This window comes from Kryptolebias marmoratus, linkage group LG24, assembly GCF_001649575.2.
Source record: "Kryptolebias marmoratus isolate JLee-2015 linkage group LG24, ASM164957v2, whole genome shotgun sequence".
NCBI lineage: Eukaryota > Metazoa > Chordata > Actinopteri > Cyprinodontiformes > Rivulidae > Kryptolebias > Kryptolebias marmoratus.
Window position 1 is genome coordinate 11022641 of NC_051453.1, and position 27359 is coordinate 11049999.

A 27359-nucleotide genomic window follows, 5' to 3' on the forward strand; every position below is an offset into this window, starting at 1 on the left:
ACCTATAGTTAGTAGACAGCCTCGTTTCCCGTGAATACTTTATTCGGCACAGCACCGGAACGTTTCTCCCTGAGCAATAAATGCAGCCGGCCCTTTTAGGTGACAGTACCAGAGACGGACTAACTGTAGAAACAAGTCCGACTTTCACGGAATGTCATCGATATCGGATTAAAAACGAAATCACGTCGGAAGCACTTTATAAACATACATCTGATCACTACTATTTTTTCGCTTTACAGCAGGGGAATTACGGTTGTCGTGGTGAGAGACGGTTCGTTGTAAACAATAACAATGGCCTCTGGTTCGCCGTCGTCCTCTCCGGACACTGCGACGGGCTCCGGTACGGATCCAGCCCGGCCCGACACAGGCGAGCCTCTCGGTGGAGCTGGCTCGGATTCGGACTCGGACTTGGGGTTGAGTAAATTTGACTGTAGCGCCATGGATATGGGGGATCAATTGGAGGGAGATGAGCTGGAGAGGGAGTTTGAGTCTGCAGCCGACCGTGTTAGAGATTTGATTCAGACGGCCAGCAGGGACCAGCTGCTGTACCTGTATGCCCGCTATAAACAGGTCAGTGTGTTGCAAGCAATATCAATTCAAAGGACAAAGGATGCGAGGCTCTGATTCATTTTTTAACACCATGTAACTTCAGATAAGACAACAACCACACACCATGCAACTTCAGATAAGACAACAACCACACTATATCCTTTCTCCATCTTTGTTTTTTTTAATCGTCACCATGTCTCATTTAAATCACTAATTATTTTTCTCTTTAACAACAGGTCAAAGTGGGAAAATGCAATACATCAAAGCCTGGCTTTTTTGATTTTGAAGGCCAGAGAAAATGGTATGTTGCCTTAATTTTTCTGGCTATTAAACAACCTGTTAATATTACTGGAATATAGCATACAATGGCCGGTCTTTTTGGGGTATGCCAGAGAGAGAAAATGTACCAAAGATTGAGTCCTTCCATGTAAAAATAAAAATAGAAACGATATAGATTTTAAAAAGTAAAGAAATACATCCCCAGGAAATATCAACTGAAGCCCATTTATGACATTTGGTGTAACAAATAAACTCCAGTTTGATATTTAATAAGAACTTTTTTATGGGAATTTTGAATTTGTAGTGTTTAGATAAGCATGCTAATGTAGAGCTATAATTTTCTACCACTTTAATAAATTTTTATTGAAGCAGAAAGCACATTTAAAGTTGTCCACACCTGATATGCAGCTGAAGAGGATTGTGATCAAACTTGTGATATTCTGACAGGCAAGCCTGGAAGCAGCTTGGGGACATGGACGCGGAGCAGGCAATGCGAGAGTACATTTCCTGTGTGAACGTATTAGACCCTGAAGGCAGCACAAAGGTAAAAAGAAGCATTTCTGAAAGATCAGTGCTTGTTTTAAAATTCAAAATAAGTCATTCTAACTCATGAAGATATTTGGACATATTTAATATGATTTTTGTGTGAGCTTTATATTCCCTCTCTTCATGTCTGTCTGGTTTGTCACATTTGATGACACTTAACTGAGGACTGTTCTTTTAACCTAATAATACTGTCTATCTAAAAAAAAGCCTGCTTTTTTGCTTTTGACATCTTCTTCACCTGATACCAACGATGCTAAATGATAAGTCCCTTTCATGCTGCAACTCAGAGTCACCTGATCACTCTGTGGTCCACAGTAACATGAAAGGATGTCAAACATACAAACATTAGTCATTGCTTCAGCAGATGGATGCAGTGCAGTGTTTTTACCAGTAGGTGTCAGTGTTGCATTGTTATTGTCTTCCCAGCTTTTTGAGTTTTATGTTTTTTGTATACAAAAAGCACAAAAAACTAGATTTTTTTGTATTTGTTTTCTTCATTCATTGACTTTCTGGCGTATAAAACTGTTACAACGCAACTTCCATTTTGTGTGTGACTTTGCACTCCTGCGTCATGTTATTCAACTGTGTCTGGAGAGTCGTGCTGCCGTGAACAGGTTGTCCTTTGAGGCCACACAATGCACATTTCGTTCTAACAACAACAACAATATACCTTGTAACCCTGATATGTTTATTCATGAGTGCTTGCAGAAATAAAGCCCAGAATATGATGAAATATTAGGAAAGAACCATATTGGAAGGAGTTAATAATAAACTACTTGAAACAATTAATTTTCAGGAAACTTATTGCACTAAAGACTCAATGTTTTTTTTAAAATGACGATTTCCTGAATGTTTTATCACTAAACAAAGCAGAGATTCAAGCAGGATTCATTTATGTTTTGTTATATATAAAATGAGTAATGGACTAAAATTCAGAAAAACACTCTCTAAAGAGATGAGCTCAAGTTGTTTATCCTTGGAAACGAAACAAAACAACAAATAAAAACCCCAAAGAAATACTTAAAATGTTCCTTGTGATTTCTGATTGTGTATCATCACACTCCCATTGTTTTTTCTTTTCACTGTGCACTACATATCAGTCTCTTCTTGCCCTTTTTTTTTTTCTTTAACCCATCACCACTTTTCTATACTTAATCTTTCCTGTTTTTAAACTCCTCTTCTTCAATTGTGACATTGTCTGACACATTTCTCTTTTGGCCATTCTGTGGAGAAATAACTTGCTGACTCTGCCTCACAGTTGCTCAATAACAGGGTACAGTCCAGCAAATGCACATATCATCCCCCACCCCCCATGCCCCCCCAAAAAAAGAAAAAGAAAAAAAAGAACCTGATTGCATTAGTGTTAACAAAGCGTCATAGCATGGCAGCAGCTATTCTTCTGGAAGCACGGTTAAATGGTGTAAGTCGGAGTGCATAGACAGAGAAGCAGGAGAGAGAATAATAGCCACAATTTGACCTCTGTTCCCCTCTCAATTGTTGAGCAGACACTGGCTTTATATTGCATTATAGTGCAGAGGAGCAGGGCCAGTGCATCAGCGAATATTCTGAGTTTCTGAAGTGAATTAGTTTGTCTCAAAAGTGCACGCACAGTTGTTTTGCTCCTCTTGCTCTGCTCACCCCACTCTCCCCGTTTTCTGAAATCAGATTTGTGCAGGTTCTTTTGTGAGTTGGGGCGGCATAGAAAAGAATAGTCTGGGTATTAAAGTCTTTGTTGAGCTGAATTTAATGTGGAGTTTTATGAAAAACACTGAGCATTAACAAGAGTCACAAATTAAGGGGCAATATGTTTTAACTTGTTTGTATTCGTTTTTGTTACTTATTAGGAATGAGGTCATGCTCCCAAGGGAGTTTTATGTATTTATTTACAAAATTGTACATTTAGAAATTAACATGCATTAGATAACTGTAAGTGAGAGGCTATAGGTAGAGCTATTTGTGGTGAATAGATGGGCTTAACTCTATTGTAATGGGTCTATAGAAAAGCATGAGGTCAAAACCTCTGTCCATAGACTCTATGGCATAGAGGATAGAGACATAAGCTGCTGATCCAAGCCACAGTAGGTTGGTGAACTGCAGTTTTTCTATCTGTAAATGTCAAATGTAACTATTAACGGTGTGTAAAATGGGCTATGCTTTCTGAATAGTGTATTGTTCTCACAGGAAAGACGAGGAGCAGAAAGAAGAACAGGTTTTGGAGGAGCAGCAGTCAGCTCTCTTTACCAGGAGGAAATGATACGGTATTTCTATCAGAACACACACAAGCAGCCACACACAAGAACTCGTCCGTTTCATCGATTTGGCAGGAAAATGCTTGCAATGCTTGGTATTTTCTGACAGTACTTCCTAGTTCTTAGTTGAGCCGGAGCAGACTCAGCTTTTAGCACCAGTTGTGAATCAGCTAACATTTACTGCTCAGGTCAACTCAGTCCAAGTCTGCTCACCACTGCTTTTTGCTTTATTTGCTTCCATTCAACAGTCTGTAGCTGAAGCTAAGGTCTGGAAATGTCACACAGTTCTGATTTATGTTAATGACATACATTTTCCATTTACTCTTGCCTGGCAGACTTACTCAAGCTTAGAAACCCCCCATCTTCATTTCAATGCAAAAAGAGCGTTTTGGAGATGAAAATGGGACGTGTGAATCCTGCAGGTTTTCTTCCTAAATGGCTGTACGTGATTAGTATGCACATTCCCGGTAAGAAGCGTCCAGAGTCTCCCCTTTTTTAATTACACAATTAAACAGGTGGGAGGCGATGAAGACACGCCAGGCACAGCAGAGCGAGGCGGATCCAGCAGGCTTCCCAGAACTCTGTTCCCCTTGGTGACATCCAGTAGCAGCGATAACCCCGAGGGTTGGGGGGGAGGGGGCCCAGTCACATGGAAGACATTAACATGACACAAACGCACACCTGTGCACATATAAGCATGCACTTTACACTATGCATCTCCGCGATTATCATCCGAAGCCATGCATAACATACCAGAAGTGATAAACTCACTGCTCTGCTGCATTTCAATTTTCTCTTTCTCGCACATAAACACGCTCCATATTAAACAGCTAAGCACCTGTTAACCAGACGGATTTAATTGCGCTGCTCACTCAACCTCTCTTTGTGTTTGTGGAGCGTGTATTGACAAAAACACGATTGATTAGCAATATTCCTGGGCTACGGAGCTGATCAGCGTGAGATATTGGAGGTTTTTTTGAAGGCTACATTTGTGATTCGCTCACCACCTCGAGGACAGATGTTGGAAAAAAACACCAGAGGCTTTGTATCCTGAGCTTGTTGCTGGAAGCCAAAGCAGTGATTTAAGCTCTCATTGTTTTCTGTACTTCCTCAGAGCTCAGCCTTGTTGAAAACCTCGATGAGGGTCCTGCAGAAAAACGCGATGAGAGATTGTGTGGGTGTGTGTTTGATGGATGGTGCGGCCGTGTTGTTGATCAGTGAAGCTCAGGCCAGGTAGATGAGTATTCTCCACCACTGTGACCAGTTAGGCCTGATGGATGAAGGACATATCTGCCAGTACACCAGACTGGACACACATACGTGTTCTTACACACACATACAACAGAAACAAACACAAAATCCGTAGTGCTTCAGGTGATGACAGAGTAGCCTGTGACCTTCCCAGCATGCTTTGCAGCGCTGTCATTTATAGGTCCCACATTAATCATTTGTTTGTTTATAGCTTGTGGATTCTTGGGTGCTCTCCTTGTGTTGCAAACAATCATCACAACAATTTCTGGTTGTGTACACCTCTATTTCTGAGCTTATTTCTGTGTTTGTGCTGGTAAGAGAGTGTGTTTTAGCTCGTCATTCACATACGTGTCATGCATCCGTCATGCCAGCCCTGTCTGACCATCAATGAAAGACTGATGACCTGGCTTATTGATTAGTTGCCAGGGGAGACGGATGGCAGCTGCACATCAGGCACACTTGGGGTCACAGTGGCCATCAGACAAGGAAGTGGGTGTGGTTCAGCGTTGGGTCTCATGAATAAACATAGCCGCAGTAATCAGGGGTATGTAAATGAATGTGCTCATACATAACCTTGCCGTGATAAAAGCATAATGAGGTATTCATATTTCACAAAGAGCTGATGAGAGGATGGAGGGGAAAGTGAAGAAAGGAAAAAATAAGTGGGAGAGAGAGAACAAGTATGTGAAAAGCTGAAGAAAGTGATCAACAGAGTACTAATAACGAAGAGGCTGCAGATGAAACTTTGTGAACCACTGTCAGAATGAAGTAAAAGTTTTTTCTCCTTTAGATGTGATTTTTAGTTTATCTTTTTGCTGTGGAGACCTGTGTTGAAAAACAGATCTCTAACAGACTGACAGAGAGGGATTCTGTTGTTCTTGATTAAATCTGACCACTAGCTGTGTTAAATAAAGTGCACATCCAAACTAATATCCCTGCCTTTCTGTATCTCTGTCAGTATCACATTCCCAACATGTCATTGAGTCGAAGTCATGATTTCACCGTGTTATCGAAGGACTGGTGCTGTAGATTGTTCAGGCTGAGCTGAACCTTTAGTTTTGATGGAGGCACAGTTAGCAGCGGCTCCTGTTCCTGAAACCAGCCGTGTTTTCTATGATCTGTGAGGCCCCCTGCAGTAGGCTAATGGATCTTTACAGGCAAAAGCCGTGGGGTTAGGCTTTAGGGATGACTGTGTGACTGCGTGGGAGTAGTAGAAGCGTCAGGTATGTGGGGTATCTTTCAGACAATAGAGCACTAAATTCAATTAATCTGAATGGCTGGGATGGGTAAAAGGGAGGGGAAGGCGTAAAGCTCTAAATGAGATTTTGGCCCTTCTATCCCCCTCCTCGTTCAGCTTCTCTCCTACCATCACCGCACTCCCCCACAGCACTCAGCTCTGTCCCCAATGCCAGGAGGTGATTAGAGACACAGAGATATAATTAGAGGTGGGATGGTGCCGCTGTGTGTGTGTGGTGCGTGCCACTGTCCCAGAGGGATGTGGCACGTGTGACTTCTCCTCTGGTATCAGATGGAGAGGAACTGTTATTTATGTGTAGGATCACTGAATATTCATATCATTACACGTAATATGATGTTTGCATGACGTGCACACTCACGAGGAAGTTAAAACACCTGTTAAATCGTGAAAGAAAGTGTTTTAGATGCTTTTTTTACCTGAGAAGATAACTTTGTTTATGTCTTCTGTTGCCAAGCATGAGCAGCAGAAAATGATCAAACCATTCTAGGAAATCAAAGCAAGCAATGCAAAGTCATCTTAGGCCTTTAACTCACGAAGACCTGATGCTTTATACGAACGTTCCTTTTAGAGTGCAGCCGGTCTTTATGGGTTCATAGTTACTTATCTAAGAAATGACTCTGCTTTTTTTCCTTCTGTGTTGCTTTCAGGGAAGAAGATAAGAACATCTTTGACTACTGCAGAGAAAATAACATTGAAAACGTCAGGAAAGCCATCAGCTCCCAGAAGGTGGATGTCAATACTAAAGATGAAGAGGTACAGTGCCAAGAAATATGTAATAGATGTAGTGGTTTGACTGTGAGAGCTGCTATAAATAGGCTTATTTTATTGGAATATTACCAGGATTATGTTGACTTATTGTTACCACTGATGCATCTGGATCAGATGCTCGGCTACTGGAGAGCAGGAGAAAACAAATGCAAAGATTATGCATCTCTTGCAGTTGTTACATCTTGATTCCTGTAGTCACACATACACATGAACCATTGGTTAGGAAGGAAATGTGTAAAACTGCAGAAACTATCATAGTGAGGTGCTTTCTGGATTGACCCTGAAATCTATTCTTCTGCCTTTGATTCATTATCAGCCAGGCCAAATGGCTCCTTGCCTTTTTTTTTCATCACAGCCACCCTTCACAATAAACAGGCAGTCAGCCACTGAGTTCACAGTCAAAGGCCAGATGGCTGAGCAGTCTCTGCTGAGCAGGCTTTGTCTGCTCACAGCCATTGTTAACGTCTTCTTTTGTCCTGTAGCTTTGCGTGCTGAACAGCAGAGGGCAGCGGAGAAGTTTCACATCAGCAGGAAGCCTGACCTGCTTCTGCAGTTCAAAGAGACAGTCAGAAAGATGCCCTTATTCTGCAGGACTGCAACCAAATCATCATCTGTCTTTAAAGTCAAAGTGTGCGTTAGATTTTCAGCACATGAAATTGCTGATAAACTTATCCTTTCCTGTCTTTAGCCTTTTATTATACAAGCCACTGTCTCCTCTAAATCATCTATATCCAGATGTTACTAATTTCTTTTACATCATTAACATTAGTCTACCTTTTTTAACAGAAAGCAGGGGAAAAAACGAGGGAGCCAAAACTATACAATATTATTTTTATACATAGTTCTGTTCAGGATAACAGCTGATTCAGTCACACAAATAAATCAGAATTATTCTTTCTTTGGTTTTGAGCCTTTATAATATGAAATGTGTTTGAAAAGTGCATTTATTGTTTGAGATGTAGTTTAAAACAATCTATAAAATAATAGATTTAATAGTTCAGTTAACTCTATCATAATAGGCTCTGGTTTGCAAGGGTTTGACATAATTAGCTAATTTACTTATTCACTATAGCATTTTACAATTGAGAGTTTAAACTTTTCATTTGGGCATTTTTACTTGACAACAAAACCAGGTTATACTTTCACACTGATGATCAGATTACAAGAAAAATAACCTGCTTTGTAACTTGTACAAAGATTTTCAAGATGTTTTTTAAATTTGGCCTTCAGGTTTTTATGTAAGATTTTGATCTTTTTGTTTTTTAAATTATTTTAAACCTTTTCAAAAGTCAATTTTTTTCCTGATTAGGTGTAAATGACTAAACTTCATGTTTTGCTACACCTGTCTGTATGCTTACCAGGCAGGATATGTTTTTTTTTTTTTTTACTTGCTCTGTTCTTTACCAAATCCATTAACATCTAATAGTTTTATGTAGAAAAGTGGAATTTTGGAATTTGTCCCACTTGTTGCTGTAAGATAAATGTGTTTTTTGTTGTTACTGAGGCACACAGTGCTGACAACAAAATAATTTCTTTTGTTTTTTTTTTACCTTACTTTAGAGGAAACGTGATCAGCTATGGTCTGACAAGGCACTTTTTAGTCCAGTTTATTGTGACTGAGTCCTTTATGACACATTCATTATCCCTGCAGTAGTCCAAAAGTTTAGATATTACTGAGCTGAACAGTATCCTGTTGGAAACAGCTGGTGTGCAGTAAAAAGATGACCTGCAGTCAGCAGCAGAACACCTGAAACAGAACGACGGGGGCAGCAGCTTACTTATTTGTATTCTGGCCTGACTCATAAGTACCCATTTTACCATGCAGCCTTGGTGATCAATATGATTTAAGCAACAGAGGTGGACCTGGAGAGTTTGCTTTACCTAATTGGCCTCACTGAAAAATGAGCTTGTGTGGCTTTATTAGAATAAGGTTCTTAGACCTGAGGAAAGGATTGTGTGTGTGTGCATGGGTGTGTGTGTCTCTGTGTGTGTGTGTGTGCACACTGTCCCATCAGTTAGACTTTTAAAGAATGTGTGCAAGATTCTGCAGTTTGTCTGTTTCAGTCAACACACATGGACACACACACACAAGTTTGAATTTTTGTCCTTATTAGGATCTTGTATTGACTTCAGTTCATTTCTGTAGCCTAACCTAGACCTTAACCATCACACTTTAGCCCTAAACCCTCCACTGTTTCACCAAATTAGGACACTACTGGGCATGACAAGGTAGGTGATAATACCAGAAAAGGACTTAAAAAAGTAACAAAAATCTGGTGTACACACACAGACACAGACAGAAGTCCACATATCTCATCACACTTCTGTATGATAATGTTCAATTTTAACAGCTTAAAACTAAATTAATCTTTTATATGCATAGGTTTTAGTTGAGGGGAAAAGTGAGACTTGTGCCCTTTATGTTAAGTGTGTCGTTCATAGTGTGTTTTCTTGTCAAGTGGTCCTTTCGTGTTTTTGAGTTTACAGTAAAGTCTGCTTGTGTTGGCAGGGCCGCGCTCTCCTACACTGGGCCTGTGACAGAGGACACAAGGAGCTGGTGTCTCTCTTACTGCAGCACAAAGCAGACATCAACAGTCAGGTGAGCAGCACTTCTCCTTATCTGTGCCCTTTCTGAACATCTCCTGCTCAGACTAAAGCTTGAGCAGATTTGCTGGTTTTATACCTATTCGTTTAGGTGAAGTCACTACTTAACGCTGCGGCTGTGGATGAATGTTCGTACAAGATGGTGTTTGGGTGGAGATGATGGGAAAGTAATTCCTGAAACACAGCTATGAGCAAAAGCTCAGGTGGGGAAACCTAACATCTCCAGCGTCACTGTTTCTTTCTGTCGTTCCATCCTCTCCATCCCTTTCAGAAGGTCACCATTAATTCACTTTGTGCCACACATAAATCCCTCAGAGCTTTTCAGACAGAGTTAGCTGGTAGCTCGCCTTGTGTTTAGACTCTCTGAGGTTTAGCAGCATCCAGCAGGCTTTAGCTTAGGCTGTAAGCTGGCTCAGCTGCACATCGGAGAAATTACTCCTCTCTTTCCCTGCCCGGCGGCATGGCACGGTGCACAGCTCACCAGGCTGCTCAGTGAGGTCTTAACTGTGAGGACAAATCAATTGGAAGTAATCAGGCAAATTGTTTTATGTTGCACAACCCACATAATCAGGACATTTCACAAATGACTTTCTCTTTTGTGGTCACGCGTGGCCCCCTTTTGTTTTGAACGCTCGCGGGGGGTGGGGGGTGGGGACTTAACAGTAGGATAACTACAAAACAATTCACTGATGATTTACAGTCATATCAGGATAATGACAGTAAAGTTGGCCGGATGTATAGAAGGAGCTTTTGTTCTTTTTTTATGTAGCACATTTACAGTCATTAGAATATAAATTAATGCTAACATGTGCCAAGACTTCTCAGGGATAAACACAGGAAATATAAATCTTTGCAGGTAATAATTAAAGGCCTAGCATTCCTTAAAGAAATCCATATCATCCAGCAGACTGAGATCATCATATGTTATAGCTGGTTTGGGCAAACCTTGAAAATAACATTATTCTCATTTTCATTCAATATTGTGATTTCTTATGTGATTTTGTATAATCTTCTAGTGCTTGGAGTATGGGTTCTGTGTGACTGTCAGCTACTACCACACCAACTTTTTGCTTAATATCTGTAAAACCGACTAAGTTATAGTCATTTTTGTGCAGGCTAATTTTGATTAGCTGAGGTGATTAACCTCCTAACCTCCTAATCTGCACTTGTAGGTTTCTTCTGCATCTTCAGGTACAGAAATGATCCTTTTTGTCACAAAACTGGCCTTTTTGTGCACACTTCAGATGGAAAACGTCAACAGATGTTTTAGGAGGTGGGATTTTGTCGCCAGTCGGCGCAAAGGCGTTAGCTCCATTCATGAATTCAGGTCATCGGAGCCTTTTCCACCTGCCGGCCTCTCAGGTGACAGAGGAAGTCGGCAGTGGAGGAGACTGAATATTAAAGAAACCGGACCTCAGCTTCAGAGTAGCCGGGAGCAGATTTATGAGGTGGCTGAGGGAAAAATACAGTCAGCTAAATCATACCACTCTGTCACAATGCCAAATTATCTCACTATGTAAAGCTTACAGAACAATATGCCTCTCATTAGAATGTGTGTGAACATCCTTTAAGTTGAGGCAAGTCAAAGAGGAGAGGAGTGAAGGATGAAAAGAAGGGAATCATTTGTTATACTGGCCCAGATAAAACTTTTACACACAGTTTTATTATTTTGTCCTTTGGCCCAAAGCCTCTGACATGAAACACAGAGAATGTGAGGTTGTTCATGAGAGGAACAGAGGAATGTTTGGCTTGTTTGCAGGCTATTAGAGCGACCAGTAATCTCTCCTGACCTCTACCAACTGCTGAGCAACCAATAAATAAAGATCAAACATGATTTATGCTTAATTTGTTGATTAAAAAGGGGATGGGGGGGCTTAAGAGTTAAAACAAAAAGTATTATTATTTGCTTGGCAGAGGAGGAAAATCGTTGGAAAGTAATCAACTGATTGTTTTAGTGAATTGTTCCCAAACCCTGGTAACCAGCATTAAGGGCTCGTTTGATAGTTAATCCAGGATCAAGGGACCACAATAGGTAGCTGTGCGTGTGTTTGAATACACAGATCACAGATCTACCACCTGCCAACTGTAGCTCAGGTCCTGGTGTCGGTACGGCACATTAAACCTCCTCCTCCTCTTCACCCCGTCACCCTCAGCTAATACTTCCAGAGCAGAGAAAGTGGGGCAGGCAGCACCAACTGCAGGAAAGATGACAATAAAACCTAATTTAATAAAATAGTACAAAGTAGATTTTAAATTTTAGACCCACTTTTTGGTGCTACAGTATATGTGAACACATTATTGTAGAATGAGAAACACACCAGCATGACTCATTTTTTTTGGTTTCTTACTTGATCTGATCAGCACAAGTTTCATCAGTAATTACTCTTTTGTAAGTTTGATCTAATTATAATAATTTACATGATTGTAAATATTCTTTGATAATGACTGAAATATGCTTATATAAACAAGAGCTATTTTTGTATGATTTACATTTAATTTCTTCAACGTGATGTCAGAAATAACAGTACATTTGTTTTGGGGATTGTGCAATTTCTTTGTTTTCAATTCTGCTCCAAAATCAGTAAAGTTACATTTAATTTGATCAACTTTATGTCAAGGTTTTAGCAAAAATATTGTATAAATCTCAATAACTTTAAACTGGTCACAGTGTCAGACATTGTGAAAGATTATATTCATGGACAAAACACTGCTGGCCACTGAAAAGATCGCCTCTTGGATTAAACTAAATAACCAGAGAGGAGCTTTCAGGTTATTTAGTCATTATTTTCCCTGCAGTAGATGGCAGTCAGAACGATCTCAGTTAGGAGAACAGACATGCAACAATTGTAGCTGTATTATACGACACTGAAAGAAATTTAATTTTAAGGAACAAGGTGTTTTTCTTTTTTCAGAGTAGGCGTCAAAACTGCGTAAGACACTAATTTCTGGGAGGAAATCTGCAAAAATTGGAACCAAATTGTGTTCTCCTTTAGTGCAACGTTTGTTTTTTTAGTTGAGACTTGATTTAAGGTTAGATCAAAGATTACATTTAGGTTAAAGTACATTTGGGGTAAGAGTTGGAGTTAGATATACACTTATGGTGGAATTGTGTCAATGGAGTGTCCTCTAAAAGAATATGTGTGTTTGTGTGGTCTCTTGGTGGTCATCTCTGCCCAGGTGCTGTAATCCCTGATCTGCAGATAACATTCAGTTCCCACACACTACTTTTGTTTTTCAGGTGGAAGTCCCAAATCCTCCTCTAACCTTACCTTCATGTTTTCCAGATTTACAGATAGAGTGCGTCTGTTCAGGGGAAGTGCTGTTAGAAAGGTTTGGCTTTGGTGCAGAAGGACAACAACAAAGACCAGGAATTGTCCAGAGTACACTTTGACAATGTCCGAGTTAGTCTGTGATTACTAAGAGGTTATGTGATCGAGGCAGGATTAGGTTGACAAAGAGGGTGGACAGGTGAGAGACAGGTTAACCTAACACGAACACAATGCCCGGAAGGAAGGACAGAAACATTAATGTCTGACGAAAGAGGAGGCGATGGGAGAAAAGAAAAGAAGTCTGTGTATCACATGCTTTTTACTCAACTCGCTGCTTTTTATTTTGCGTTTCTGTCCCTCTTTACCCGCTCCTCATCACTCTCCCCCCCACCCCACATACACCCCCTGCCTTTGTCCCTACTTTGTATTAAAACAACATGATCCATGAGGCGGGGAGAGCGTCTCATAGCACCGCTAATTCTAATTAACCCAGCGTGGTAGCTCGGCCACGGCAGGCCCCAAGCACTCTCAGTCTATCAGATAGAAATTCATAACTTAATTGAGGTCAGAGCCTCAAGTCGGCCAAACAAAAGTCTCCAGCCAGGACCAGCTAGATCAATAGTAATAAATATCTGACTGGGTGGCCTACAACTGGTGACTAAAGAGTACACAACAGGTCTCATGTACACACAGCGCACTTGAACCCTTTACAGACAACTGGACAGTTCAGGTATTTGATTGGTCGCTGAGATAGGCTTTCACGACTTTAACCATGAAAGTCTTAAGTTCTCTCACCTTTTTTGGCTGCTTTATTCCCCCTGTGTATTTTTGGTTGCTCAGGTATGAAATGGAGGAACAGCTCTGGGTGACCGTGTCTGATTTGTTATTATTTGTAATTCTTTTTATTACCCTCCACTGAAAGGCAAAAGGCAGGAGATAATGTAATTGTCTGTGTGCGTGTGTTTGTTTCTCTGTTGTGTTAGCAAAATATTCTGATACCAGTGAACAGATTTTAATGAAACTTAATTAATTGGGTGTACGTCTACAACTGATTAACTTTTGCAATCAACCTAATTCAAGATGGCCGCCACACTAGTCAAGCTTAGCGAACACAAAAAAGGCGACACTTCAACCAAGTGTAGAGATATTGACTATAAATTGACACATAAGTGAAATTAAGCAAAACTTAAACATGTGTTTGCATGTTTTTTTTAAAAAGTGAAGTAAAGCTGCGTCAATATTTTTTGAATTTTATACTCAAGTTGCAAGTTTTAGGGGGAAAAAGGAGAAAACTCCTGCAGATGAGCTCCATCTTTTGTAGCAAACAAAGAACACTGAATCCTCATCTGTGTCCTCTACACTGGTGTCAACTACTTGTGTGATCAAATGGGCCAAACCACACATATACACACACACACACACACACACACACACACACACACACACACACATGGTGGCTGATTGAAATTCTATGGTTGAGGCATTATTACACATTTGTATCCCTCCCCTTTCCCAGCACTGCCTCCTATAACTAATGGCTCAGTCAGCCCAGTCATAACAAATATCCAGCAAGATTCGTCATAATTGTGTGTGCGTGCCTGTGTGAGTGTGAGCGCAACCCATCTTCTCAAATGTAAAGGGTCATTAAGAAAGAAAAGGCAGCAAGGTGGGAACAGAAGCAGCTGAAATCTACTGAAAATTCCAAAGAAAAAAAGGTGAAAAGCAAAATCAGAGGGAGGGGGCAACAAAGCAGAGTAAACAAAGATGTAAATGTACCCTTGTAAGGGCGAGCAATACCTCGACGCAGGTTTTGCTGCAGTGTTTGTTCCTTTTAAATCCCTGTGTAGGCCATTTTTGACAACATTAGTGACAATGATTGATTCTTAGTTCTATGAAATTAGAGTTGCGCAGTGATTTTAGCACTATCAAACAATAAATGCCTTCAAAAAACAGAAAATAGTTGTTACATTATCTGCAAGACTGTCATGATATCTGCAGCTTTGGTGCTTATTTAATCATAACATACTTTCAAAGCTGATACTTCATCATAACGTACAGCAGAATGTCATCCATTCTTGTTGCTCCAATACTTTTTAAAGGCAGTCAAAGCTGTTACTGTTTGCAGGCACAGCAACCATGGCATCACTTTGTTTGCTTAAAAAAGTAAAAGTAAAGAAATAAAACATGACAAAGTAGTCATTATATTCCAAAGACGAAAACTGGCAGTTTTACACCTCTCCATTCTGCAACAAAACCTAAATGGTTTTGTAGTATAATAAAAGAGAGCAGGCAGTAATGTGAAAGAATTATTACATTTTTTATAAATGTTTTAACCTTCATGTGATGGTTGGATGGTGCTGACAGAGCCTCTCTAAAACTGTAGCAGCCCAAAAATCTAAAAAATGTCTTGAATGCAACAAAGTAAAAACTGGGAAATACACTCAGATGGAGGAGTTTGGGGATATAATACCCAACCAGATGGTTTTAACACATGAGAGGCAACATATCACTCAATTTGTTGTACTTTTTTTCTTTTTTAGTCTGGAAAATTTGTCAACAACACTTATATGTTTCTGCATATTACCAGACTTTACACAAGATTTAAAACTAGATAAAGAAAACTCAATAAAACGAGACAAGAATATTTTAAATGATTGTGTATTCCCAGCTCAACAAAATGATAAACTCTTCACTGTCTCAACATTTATTAGGAAGGGTTGCAAATCTTAAAAAGAAAGAAAATCACAAGACACTATAAAATTAAATGTGGCTTGTTTATTTAAAAAAAGCTGTTTTTTTTCATTTGTCTGATTAGTGTCACATTAATGAAATAATCCAAGATTACTCATTTGCATCTAAACATTTTCTTTTATCCTTGTCGATCAGTAATTCACATCAGTTTAAAGGAATCTTAGTCTGAAAAGTTGGTAAAGTTGGTGGATTTTCTCACATGAACTTCTTCAACATTTTTATTAAATTAGGACCAACAGTTTGATTTAACCAATAAAATTATCCCTGTTTGAGTTTTTGTCTCCTTCATTTTATAATAAAATGCAAATCAAGGGCAAACCTAAAAGAAGTTTAAGAAGTTTCTAATATAATTAATGTTCATCAATTCATCAGTATTAACTGCCTCACCATTGTATCATATTATACTAAAAGGATGAGCCGTTTATACTGGAGCTGTGTGTTTTGCTTCTTTTTAACTCTCCTCGTTTAAAGCAGAAATGATGTTTGGTCTCATATCTCTCAAAGCCTTTTCAGTCAGACTTCTGGCTTCTCCTCCTGATCTTCAGCAAACTGCAGATTTCCCACAATCCACCATCATTTTCAAATGGTCTAGTTAATATTAACCAGCGTGAAAGAGACCTTTAGCTGCATAGTTTCTGTTCCATGTTTAAACGTTTACATTTGTTGCTCATCGAGTTACACTGTATCTGTTTGATAAACGACTTCTGCCTAGAAAGCTTAAAACAAAGAAGTGTTTCCACTCAGACATGAAACCAACACATACCTCTGTAAAAGATCACACATAAAAGGCACAGTACTCTTCTCACACAGCCTTTCATATTTTACAAGTCACTCTAAGCTTTTCTTATGAGAGTCATATTTAGTGCTTGCTGCACATTAGTCGGACTCGGTGAAATGTAAGCTGTTGCCATGCTGTGTTAAAAGGGCCTATCAGACACAGAAACAGTTATGAATCTATAATATGAGCACTCAGAAAAGGGCCGGCAACTTGACGGTAATGGTGCAGCCTAAAGAGCCATTCCAGCAGGTAACGGTCCTCTTTGCCATCATCAGCTGTTGTTTCTTTCTTATTGGCCACTCTCTGGTCCTTGCCTACACTCAACTATTTGATTTCCATCGTTCTTAACCATCCACATAAATTGTCGGGAGCATTAAAGCTGTCCTCGACTGTTTCAGACAGAGGGGGAGGCGGAGAGTGAGGGAGTGAGAGCTGGATTCAGACAGCGAGGGGAGGGGACGGGGGCTGAGGGGAGAGAATAAACAAAGTAAGTGTTTTGCCTTCCATCAGTCTCCTGCAGTACTCAGCTTTATGAGTCCCTCACTCCAAATGCCTCAGCCACAGCCCCCACTGCTGGCATTGATTTTCATATTACACTCTTTTATGTATTTATTTATTTCATATATTTCTTTTTAAACATCATCGATGAGCCGCAGGAGGACAGGCAGGGCCTCTGGTGATGTTAATTCTGAGCCTTAACCGTATCCTCCTCCTTTGATGGCTTTAATGGAGGCTAAGGTGTCCCACAAGAATAAGCAAGCTCAGAGAGATGGGGAGGAGGGAGATGTATGTGGAGGAGAGGTATGTAGGGGGAAAAAAATAAAACAGGGCTTCCTTTTGTCTAGTAGGACTGAAGAAGGCAAAAACAAAATTCTGATGTTAGGATCTCTTGTTGTCTTTTATCTTATAAAGGTTGTTTGGGGCTGCAGTGAGATTTTCAGGGTTTACTCCTCTAAATTGTGATCCAACATGCACAAGAAGAGGAAGAAGGAACTCCTCAGACCAGAAGGACACTCCCAGCAGGTGTGAAGGGCAGAGAGTTTGGTGTCAGGCTTATGTGACCGTGGGTGGCAGCGCTCTCACGCTGAGTGGTGAAGTTACTTCTCCCTGCTCAGAGAGAATACCTAAACTCAATTACAGCTGGCCCCAGTCTGTAGATCCTTTTAAAAGGGGGGGGGGGTCCTTTCAGACACACACCGAGGAATGTAAAGCAAACAAAGGGCAAACTCATGCGCATCCATCCATCTGACATTTTATTCCCAAATACAATGTCAGTTTGTAACAATGTATGTCATTTTTTCTTTTTTGGCTAATTTTCCAACCTTTGTAGCATGCACTTCATATTGTCTTTACATTCTTTGGCACTATTTAATAATAAAAAAATATATTGTATACATTGTAAGAGTTTGATCTCCTATCTCTAAACCGGTACTGATTTCTCCTTTTGTCTCCAAAGCTTGATGTTTCTGACACTATTTGCAGATCACATGTTACAGAAGCAAACTTTCTTGCAGCCATGGCAGAAATTATTCAGATTATTATGTTTTTGATGAATCATCAGTGACACTAGCATTTTGTGAAGGAATGCATATTCCTCACCGCCTTGCATGGCAAAGTTTTAAATGAAGATCTCACCCGATCTGTTAGTGCTCGGAGTATGTGATGGGGAGGACACCCCAGCTGCTGTCACACCAACTTTCAACTAAATATCTGCACAGCTGAGTTATAGCCATTTTTGTGTTTGTTAAATTAATACTTCACTTTTTTTGCCTTTAGAGCGACAACAATATAACACTGCTGCAGCTGCTGCAGCTACTTCAAGCAGGTCTTTGCCTCGGAAAAGTAGGATGCAAAATGAAAACCGATACTTTTAAGTCATGCAGGAAGTCTGATCCATAATTCTGATTTCATAGTATCTGCTCTGGTTAGATTTGTGATCAACTGAAGGAGGATCATCATCTCTCCCATCTGATCTGCGCTCTGTTTTCTGATTAATGGCACCTTCTCATCATAAGCCTATCTGCTGGAATCTGCATACCAATGATCCCAGTCCCCTATTGATTCCCCCCCTCATCCACCCTACACTCACATTCATCCTCACTCCGTCTCCCTCCCCCCGACCACTGTCATTATAAAAGTCAGCAGCTGCTGCATGCATTGATCATCAATCATAATTGCTTGTTCATTTTTCCCCACTTGTTTAATGTTGCTGTCAGGGACAGCAGGAGGAAAAAAGGAGGAGGCGGGGAAGGGAAGAGAGGAAGAAAAGCCAGAGAAAGTTTACTGAGACTCAGAAAAATGAGCTGAGAAAAGAGAGCTTTAGAGGAAATTACAGTAGTAAGTTTTCCAGCGGACACTGAATGAACTGCAGTTTGGGACGTTTCTGCTGTTTCAGCATACAATCATAGTAATTAATACTTCTGGGTAAAGCAAAGATATACATATATTTAATTTAGTTTTGCTAAATAACCCTAATTCTAAAAGCAACCTAGTTTTTCATCTAGAGGTCTTTAGGCAGGTTAGGGACGTCCACAACAACTCTGTGACTATGTCGAAAGAAAATTTGTTGCACCATTTTTTGAACATGTCCAAAAGTCAAGTGACAGGACTGCATGCCTCCGCGAGTCACGCGAGGAAACTGAGAACCTCAAGATTCTGGATTCTAATCACAGCCCAGTGAGATACCACCTTTAGGTCCACTGTAAGTCACACCCTGCAACAAGCATCTAATGATGGTGACTGTAACTATAATGTGCGACACATTATGTTTACTGAACGATGATGAAACCTGCTGAATGGTCATAGACTGCAAGTCGAGCAACTTAGATTCATACCATCACAGTGTTGAGAAGCCTTCCTGCCTTGTTTACTTGGATGTGTGTTAATATGCTTCATGTGTTTGATTCTCACCATGGAGCTGATGTCCCTCAGCTGTAGTTTTCCTCTTATGTTATTCTTGGTGTATAAACTGAAGGACACATCATTCAGTCAAGGCTTCTAGTGTGGCTTCAGAAAAAAACCCTGATAGATCAGTCCCTGTGAGGTCCCTCCAAAGCACATTGCTTCACCTTATTACAGTGATACCGTACCACACTGAGCCAGATTTCCTGCTGGAATTGTGCGAGCAGCTTTTTTATTGAGTACTCTGCTGACATCCAGCCCAGCATTTCTACACCGCGAGGAGAAAGTTTGGGTGACATTTAAAAGTAGAGGTTTGGTATAACGTGCGTCCGTAACGAGATGGGAGCGGGGTGCACCAGAGACAGGGTAGTAGGAGGAGGTGATATTAGCTCCAGGAGTGTCTCCTACAGGCCGGCTCCAAAGCAAATGGAAGACAATCCAATTTCCTGTGATTTCATCAAGCTTCCGTCTTGCATCCAGGGGCATTAGGGTACGGTGAGAGGACAGGCCCTGACCCCCACATGAACAAAAGTGCACACATGCAGCGCCATGCACTGAAGTACTTCTCAAGTACCCACATCAATCCTTAATGTTTCTCATTTTCTTTAAAAATACATATATATTAGAACTGATATTTTGTTTGTGTATTGTCTTGGGAAGTTGCTTTGAGTGTATTCTTGTTGCCCAACAGACTGCAGACCAGTGCTGGCTGCAGATTAGGTTTTAAAACCCCACAAAGTTGAAATAAAACTGTTTTCTTTGAGCACAAGGGTCTCCATCTGTGCTGACTTTAAGTTGACCTTTTCTCCCTGCTTTACATTTATAACAGTCTTGTTATATGTATCTAAATTTGCCTATTTTATGGCTGCTATGCTCACTGTTATACTTATAAATCTAACTGTTTGAAGCTGAGAAAATATCTGCAGAACGTCACAGGTTGTGATTTGACCTGCAGACAGACAGCATTGTTGTCTTCAGTGAACCACTGCTCTGCTTTCCACGCTGGTGGCGATTTGCATCTGTGCTCTGCGATCCACCCGGAGGGAATAGAAAGCTCTAATCCAATCAGCAGGTCCCTGAAGTGCTGCCCCTGAGAGACGAGGAGAAACACAACAATAGGATCACTCTGCACTGGGTCCAGGCAGAGAGGAGAGAAAAAAAAAGAGGAGGGAAGGAAATGAGGGATTGAAGAGTCAAGAGACTGAGACTTAAAGGCAAAGAGTGAGAAAGGTGGATGTTGGAATTAAAGGGGAGAGGAGAGAACGTAGATGAACAAATAGTCAAAAGGCACAAAAAGAGGAGCATTAAAGTCAAGAAAGGACTTGGAAGAAGTAGCAAAACTGAAATGTGCACAAGGGTCTGCTGTTAAAAGGGCGAAGGTCTCAAGACTAATGAATAATTTCACCACAGCAGTTTTAGGGGTTCGTAGTATTTCTACCGCAGTGACATTTTACAGGATAGCAGGAAATGTCAGAGCACCTCCAGGTTTTTAATCTGTCCCTGAGAATTTCAAACCTTTGTACTCTGCTCAACGGGTTCTCCTGTTCTCAGACCAGAGGAAACAGTTTGATCCGTTTGTCATTGTTACGAGGTGCAAAGGCAGCCAGGAGTGGTGATTAAGAACTGAATCTGCTGTTGATGATGCCTGTCATATATTCTGTCTTATTATACCTGCGCACACACATATTTCCTCATGCCTGTCCCCAGTCCAGCACTTCTTACAAGAGTTATAACTCCACTGTTGAACCTTTGACCCCAAGTATCATTTGTACTGTTCTTGGGACACAAAGCCTCATGCACACACGCTCGTGCACAGAAAAGACCACTTCAGTGTCTTTGGTCACCCTGTGACATTAAGTCTGCCTCATTGTTTCCGATGTTTAGTGTCAGGTTTTTATAAGGCTCTTTTTTTTTTCCTCATTTTTCACCCTAAAGGTGTTGTCTGCATTTACAAATTCTAATACAGCCTAGTTCAGTGGAGCACAGGAATACACAGATTAAAGTGTATTAAAACACATCAGGATGCCATACTCTTATTCTGGTTTACATAATATTTTCCTGTTCATGTTTGAGGTTTAAATATGTTCAAACAGGCACAGAAAGTTTTTGTCATATATCCTTTATTTGGAGTTTGACCTCTTGACTTCTGACAGAAGCAGTGGAGTTCCTAAATGCAATCAGAATCATTTTAAAAAAAGTAATTTGTTTCCATTTCGATCAAAATGTTAAACGGCCTCACCGTCTTGTTTAGTTGTGCAGCATATTTTCATACAGTAGCAGGGGTCAGGTAACACTGTTTTTTTCTTTCTTATCTTTCCATAAAAAGCTGTATCCATCCATCCTTTTTCTACACCTGCTTGCTCCTACAGCTGCTACCATGACACATGAATAACAAACAGATACAGGCAAAAACATTATCACCCCTTTGCCTTCGGGTGGGCAATAATTAAAGAGAATAATGCCACATATGTGTTGACTGCTGTATCTCTCACATGATGTACCGATAACTGAAAATGTCACCAATTTAACCATTTTTAAACTCATTTAAAGTCCAAAACAATGAACTACAACTACAACTTGTTGTTTTAAACCAATCGGATGTCAGCTGCAAGTTGAAAGGTTTGGTTTCCAGGTCACATGTCTTTCAAATCAATATCTCATCTTCTCATAATACCCCTTCGGTACAATAAAAACACGACACTCTTTGTCCAGATGGAAGCAGTTAATTGGTATTCTAATAGATGCCAGTTTCCCTCTCCAGAAGTTTGAGTGAAGTAATTTACAGCTTCCCTCATGCTAAATGTATGCAATATGTATTCTTGAATTTATTCTCTGAATTTGCTCTCTCTGGAGTGCTTTATCCTTCCTCAGTCACAGTTCTGCTGAAGCAAACACTTGTTTTGCCTTTTACAGGATAATGAAGGACAGACGGCGCTACATTATGGTAAGAAGGCCTCTAATATTCATCTCAGCACTTCAAAAATTGTACTCTGTCATCAGTATATTATCTGCATGCATCTTCTTTTTATTTACAGCAGCTTGTTTTCTGTACACACCCACTCTTTGCCTCCATTTGTACCAAATTTATCATCTTTTCCTCCAACTCTCTCCTCTTCATTGCTCATCTTAATTTTCCGGAGATGTTTTTTTTCCCCATATCTAAGGGATTTTTTTTTTTTTTTGCTTTATCCTCTCGGCGCATATATGCATGCGTCTTTTGGTATGTACGTGTACTTGTGCCTTCCTCTGTGTGTGTAATAATCGCCAGACCTCCCAGAGGAAATCAGCCGTGGTCCTCAGACTCCCCTGACCCTCTCGTGCCCCAGCACACATGTCCCCGAGGGGCGGTTCTCATGTCCTCTGAGCCTTTGTGTGAGTGTATATGTGTGTATGTGCGATTACACCACCTGTCCCCCAGTTTGGTGGTGTTGGAGTGGGCATGTTGCATCACCTACCGGAGAGCTGCACACACTCACAAACACACACATATATGCGCTCATCAGAGGAAGCCCTGAGGATGAGGGTATAAAAAGATGACTAATAAACATAAGCGATGAACTCAAAGAGACAAATAGCAGAGAATGAAAATTCATTCCTACCTCTCTTTGCACAGGGCCACACTGGCTGGCAAGTGATTAATTGAGGGTTTACTGCTCACCATAAATTGTTCTCCTCCTCTACTGCTCCCCCGAGGGCCGGCCACTTTTTACAGCTCAAGGCCCAGGCGAGACACCCGGCACGCGCACACACCACAGCAGGCTAAATAAAATACTGTTTGGAGCAACAAGAGAAGGTCTGCAAGCAGAGCGAAAAAAAAAAAAAAAAAAAGCTTTCTTAGTTTGAATTGGCTGAAAGATTAGAGATACTTGTAGCTTTTTATACTTCACACACAGACCTCTTACCATTCGTGTACACAGCTTGAGCGTGCACACGAATTCGCCTGCACACTCACATGCATTTCGATGTATCATCACATCCCGTGCACTTGCGCTCCTGCCAGCTCGCCAGCCACCTTTGTGCTGTAGGTTAAAAGGCCCGGCTGTCAATCAGTGCAGCTGCTGACATCAGCGGACATGGCACAGCACAAAGTCCACGTTTTAAAAGGAGCTACCGATTGATGCCGACAGGGAGGAGCACTCACAACAAGAGAGGAGGAGAGGAGATGGGGGGTGGGGGGGACTGGAGGTGCATCAGGGATGAAGGGACCCACTAACTGGGTTAAGAAAGTGCAAGCCTCCCCCCCTCCACCCCTCCAACCCCTTTTACTCTGCTCCAAAAGGGAGAGAAAGAAGAGACCCTTTTAGCAGGGCACAAATTGCCAGTGGGGCAGAAATGAAGTGTTTGAGGGAAGCTCAGGTCCAGACCGGTGTCAGCACCGGGCCTGCAGATGGGCTTTTCATTAACTGCACAACTGTACATACTGTATTAAACCACCATATGTAAAGGAAAGATATCAAGCAAATTTACTCGGATCAGGTACACTCTGTCATTACAGCCTGAAATAAACTGAAGTACTTCTTTCACCCCCACACTCATTCAGTCAGAGTTTACCAAAACAGTTTGTTATGAATAAAAGAGGCCATGTTATCATCTCTGAAATGTTCAGAAGAATTTGAGTGAGATTTTAAATGATGCTTACATTCTCTTCAGTGTTTATCAGTTTTTCTTGTAATGAACAGTACACTTCGACAGAGTCTGAAAGAAATTAACTAATTTAATTCAGTAAATTAACTAATTTCTTACAGTCATCTTAAGTGTTTTGTTCAAAGTTAGTATAAATATAACTGCTTTCTGTCTTTCCCCTGTTTTCTGTCTGCTACATTGCCTCCTCCTTGCTTCTTAGCGTCAGCATGTGAGTTCGCAGACATCGTAGAGCTTCTCCTCAACGCCGGCGCTGACCCGTTTATCAAAGACATGGAGGGCTCTCTTCCCGAGGAGGTCACCGAGTCCAGCGCCATCTCCTCGCTTCTGCGCCAGTACACCGCTCCGAAAGGCTAGACCAAGCGCCCGTACCTCCGCCCAAGCCTCGGCCCGTTTCTGCTCCACTCATTGGTCCAGCTTTCTCCATCCTTCCTCCTTCCTGGGGAAAAAAAAAAATTCTTCAGTTTGTAGATCAGAAATCCAGTTTTGTTTTGCTTTTATTTCATAGTTTATGAGGTGATTTTGAGTTCAAAAGTGTAGCTTTTGTTTAACATTAATCATCTAATTTAATGAGTCAAAGGAGGTTGCATGTGTGTTTTTTTATATCTACACTGTAGTTCTGAGAAATGTTTAAATAAGTAAGATTTTGTTATACTGATGAAACTGTCCCTCCTCTTTTTTGTGTCAAAGAAGGATCTTTGTTGGTAATGTAGAAAAGCAAACAGCTGGACTACATTTTAACAACCTTCTAGCAAGAGGAATTTTGATTCAGTGCAGTAAGGTATCTAGTTTTATCAAATTTTCATCACTTAAGGAATCAAAAGCTGGTATTCTGACCTTCTTCTGTAAACAGTTTGCAGTTTCAGGAAGTTGACAGTATACCAGATTTTATCGTGATCATAAGACTGCTCAATATAACCAGGAGGATTACCTTTCAGCTCCCTCTTGGCCAGTCCTCTCTGACCATTTCTTCATGGTTCAGTTGTTACATAACAAGAAATGCTTTAATCATTCCACATATATCATCAATAAAGTCTTCAGTGAAGTGAAGCTGTGTCTGGCTTTGTCTTATTTGTTCAGAACTGTAGCAAAAATGAAAAGCGTATCATAAAAATATATACTTTATTACAATCATGCATCAAAGTCCTGAACAAAATATGAAAGTTATTAAAATACATTCGCTTTTTAGAGTTTTTTTGTATTTTTTTATGAGCAGCATCCTTGTTGCACTGGCTTTTACACACGTTTTGCTATCTGCCATGGTGGGAGTATAAAGAGACCACACCAGGCTGATGGTGTGAATAGATGGTGGTAAAATTAAAAGGATTTTGTCGAAGATGAATAGGTCCTCATGAGGCTGTGAGAGCTGAAGCATTCCAAATATTTGAAACATGCATGATTCAATCTATTGTTGTAATACAAATGCTTAAGCAACCTGCAGCTTAACCAGTTCATCAACACACACACACACACCATACTGTATATACAGCTCTGCCTCTGAGCGATGATGTCACATAAGAGAGATTTGGAGGCTCTCCAAAAATAACCAACACATGTTCAGCATCTAAATCTGCTTTGGTTGCCGTCTAGCCTCGGCTCAAATGCTCACATTCCAACTGTTGAAAACATCCTAAACCTTGACCCGGATTCTTAACTACACATTCATAAAGATCCCAGAGCAGATTTTCTACACAGTGGAGGAGACTAAACGTAATCCTTTACTATCTAACACACTTTCCCTCTGTCCTTGTCCTCAACCCCACCACCACCACCACCACTCTGTTCTGTTTCACTGGAAATCTGCTTTGGCACCAACCATTAGATAATGTTCTCAGCATGTCTGACTGGAGCCCGACAGTCACTCCGTTCTGGCACAGAAGCAGGTGATCCACCTGGGATATACCTGGATTGAATAGGAGTTTGTAATATTGCATTTGAACTGGACTTGTTTACCTTTTGTGTAGCATTCTGAGATGACTTTAGTTGTGAACTGTCGCTATATAAATAAACCCAATTGAACTAAATTGTAGTCATCACCCTGGGCATAGCTTCAGATTCAGTTCTTGTCCCGGTAGCTGGTTTACAGTGCTGGTTTTAAATTCAAGGTGTGCTCACAGAATAAAAAGTCTATTTCTGCATACCCTCTGCTCCCCAAAAAGGACAAGAGAACTTAGAGTGCTCACTCTTTCTGAAAGCATCATTTTCTGTGTTTGGGAAGTTCATCCAAATGTTCTTCAACCTCAGTAAAAGATTTATGCATTTCTGCTTATGAATTTTGAGAAGGAACCCTCCATGGGTTCACAGGCAACCTTTTGAGTATTCATCACGAGTCTGAGACGGGATGCTCTACAATCCCACAAAGAGACAAGAGGGGACCATCTCTCTGTTATGAATTCCACCCACATCCAGCCATTAAGGCTGCTGGTGTTTCTCTAAAGCGTGTTTTGGTCTCGGTGTTGTCTCCTTGTTGTTTCCTAAACCCCCGTTATGCTGGCTTGAGGTAAGAGAGGATGACGGCAGTCATGCTTCCCTCCCAGCTCGTCTGCAAGACTCTGACACTAAGCCCATTATGCTTCCATTATGGAGCTTCAATTTTCCTTTGAGCTTTTCACTTTTGACACTGCAGCTCCCTCCCTCTGCAAACCGCAGACTCGCACGCACCACAGTCTTCCATGCTGTACAGCCCTTCTGAATATTTATGCTTTTTTTTACAGGTGAAAAGTAATAAAGTGGGATTAAGAACAGTTTAAAGTACAGGTACTTTGCTTTAGTGCTTTGTAAGGCTTTAGAATCATCCCGAAATGCAAAACAAAGCAAAATTTTAAGTAACTAGAAAGTAAGAGTCACTTAGAAAACAAACATGAAACTAAAATACTGTGATGGCAGTAATTTTGTAAGGCTTTTTCTTATATTAGTTAACTTTGTGAGACTATAATCCCAGTGTCAAATTTACAGTTTGAATAACTTTAAATTTTCTATTTGATCAATTGACATCCCATCATAAGATGATCATGTGTCCCAATGCAACACAGACACAAAAGATTTCTGGAAGGGAAGCAGCTAAATTAAGGTTTGTTGCAACAACAAAGAGATTAAAACACACAAAAAGAAAAACTCTTAGTGTATTGTACAAAATAGGCCCACTGTAAAAACTGATTACACATAGTATATAATTATAAGAACCCATAATGCACAAATTAATAAATGTAAAATATTTTTTTTATAAATGTACAGAAATCAGGTTCAGGTGTGACATCGACGAGGTCAGTGAGACAACTTAATTCTTTTCCTTTTCTTTCCTTTTTGCTGTAGATTTGCTGCTGTGCTTGAGGTCATTTTCTTATTGCGTGACCCAGTTTTTATTAAAGATACTGTCTTAAAAATGGCCTCCAATTTGAGAGGTCAGTTCAGTCACTGCAAAGTGCCCAGGTCCTGCAAAACAAATCCAAACCATCACTCTTCTTCCACCGTGCCTGATAAGATGTGTTTTATTTCATGCTTCCAGGGTTTTTTCC

General features: G+C 40.5%; 1 protein-coding gene across 2 annotated transcripts; it reads left to right on the forward strand.

The window, feature by feature from the left end:
* The first annotated feature begins 105 nt into the window (after positions 1-105).
* acbd6 (acyl-CoA binding domain containing 6) lies at positions 106-24894 on the forward strand. 2 transcript variants are annotated; one of them, XM_017407406.2, is made up of 8 exons: positions 106-570; positions 786-850; positions 1276-1372; positions 3556-3632; positions 6780-6885; positions 9410-9499; positions 22117-22147; positions 24047-24894. In XM_017407406.2, exons 1-8 carry the CDS (start codon positions 292-294, stop codon positions 24199-24201), a joined length of 900 nt encoding a protein of 299 aa, XP_017262895.1. In that variant the 5' UTR covers positions 106-291; the 3' UTR covers positions 24202-24894. The 2 variants fall into 2 exon arrangements, with proteins under 2 accessions (XP_017262895.1, XP_037830029.1); XM_037974101.1 differs by lacking the exons at positions 9410-9499; positions 22117-22147; positions 24047-24894 and adding an exon at positions 7383-9394.
* The last annotated feature ends 2465 nt before the right edge of the window (positions 24895-27359 follow it).

Excerpts from the sequence above, each read along its gene's own strand:
- acbd6 (XM_037974101.1), top strand. The coding sequence starts at position 292 with ATGGCCTCTGGTTCGCCGTCGTCCTCTCCGGACACTGCGACGGGCTCC. Across the intron at positions 851-1,275 it reads TTTGAAGGCCAGAGAAAATG|GCAAGCCTGGAAGCAGCTTG; the intron begins GTATGTTGCCTT and ends ATATTCTGACAG. Across the intron at positions 3,633-6,779 it reads TACCAGGAGGAAATGATACG|GGAAGAAGATAAGAACATCT; the intron begins GTATTTCTATCA and ends TGTTGCTTTCAG.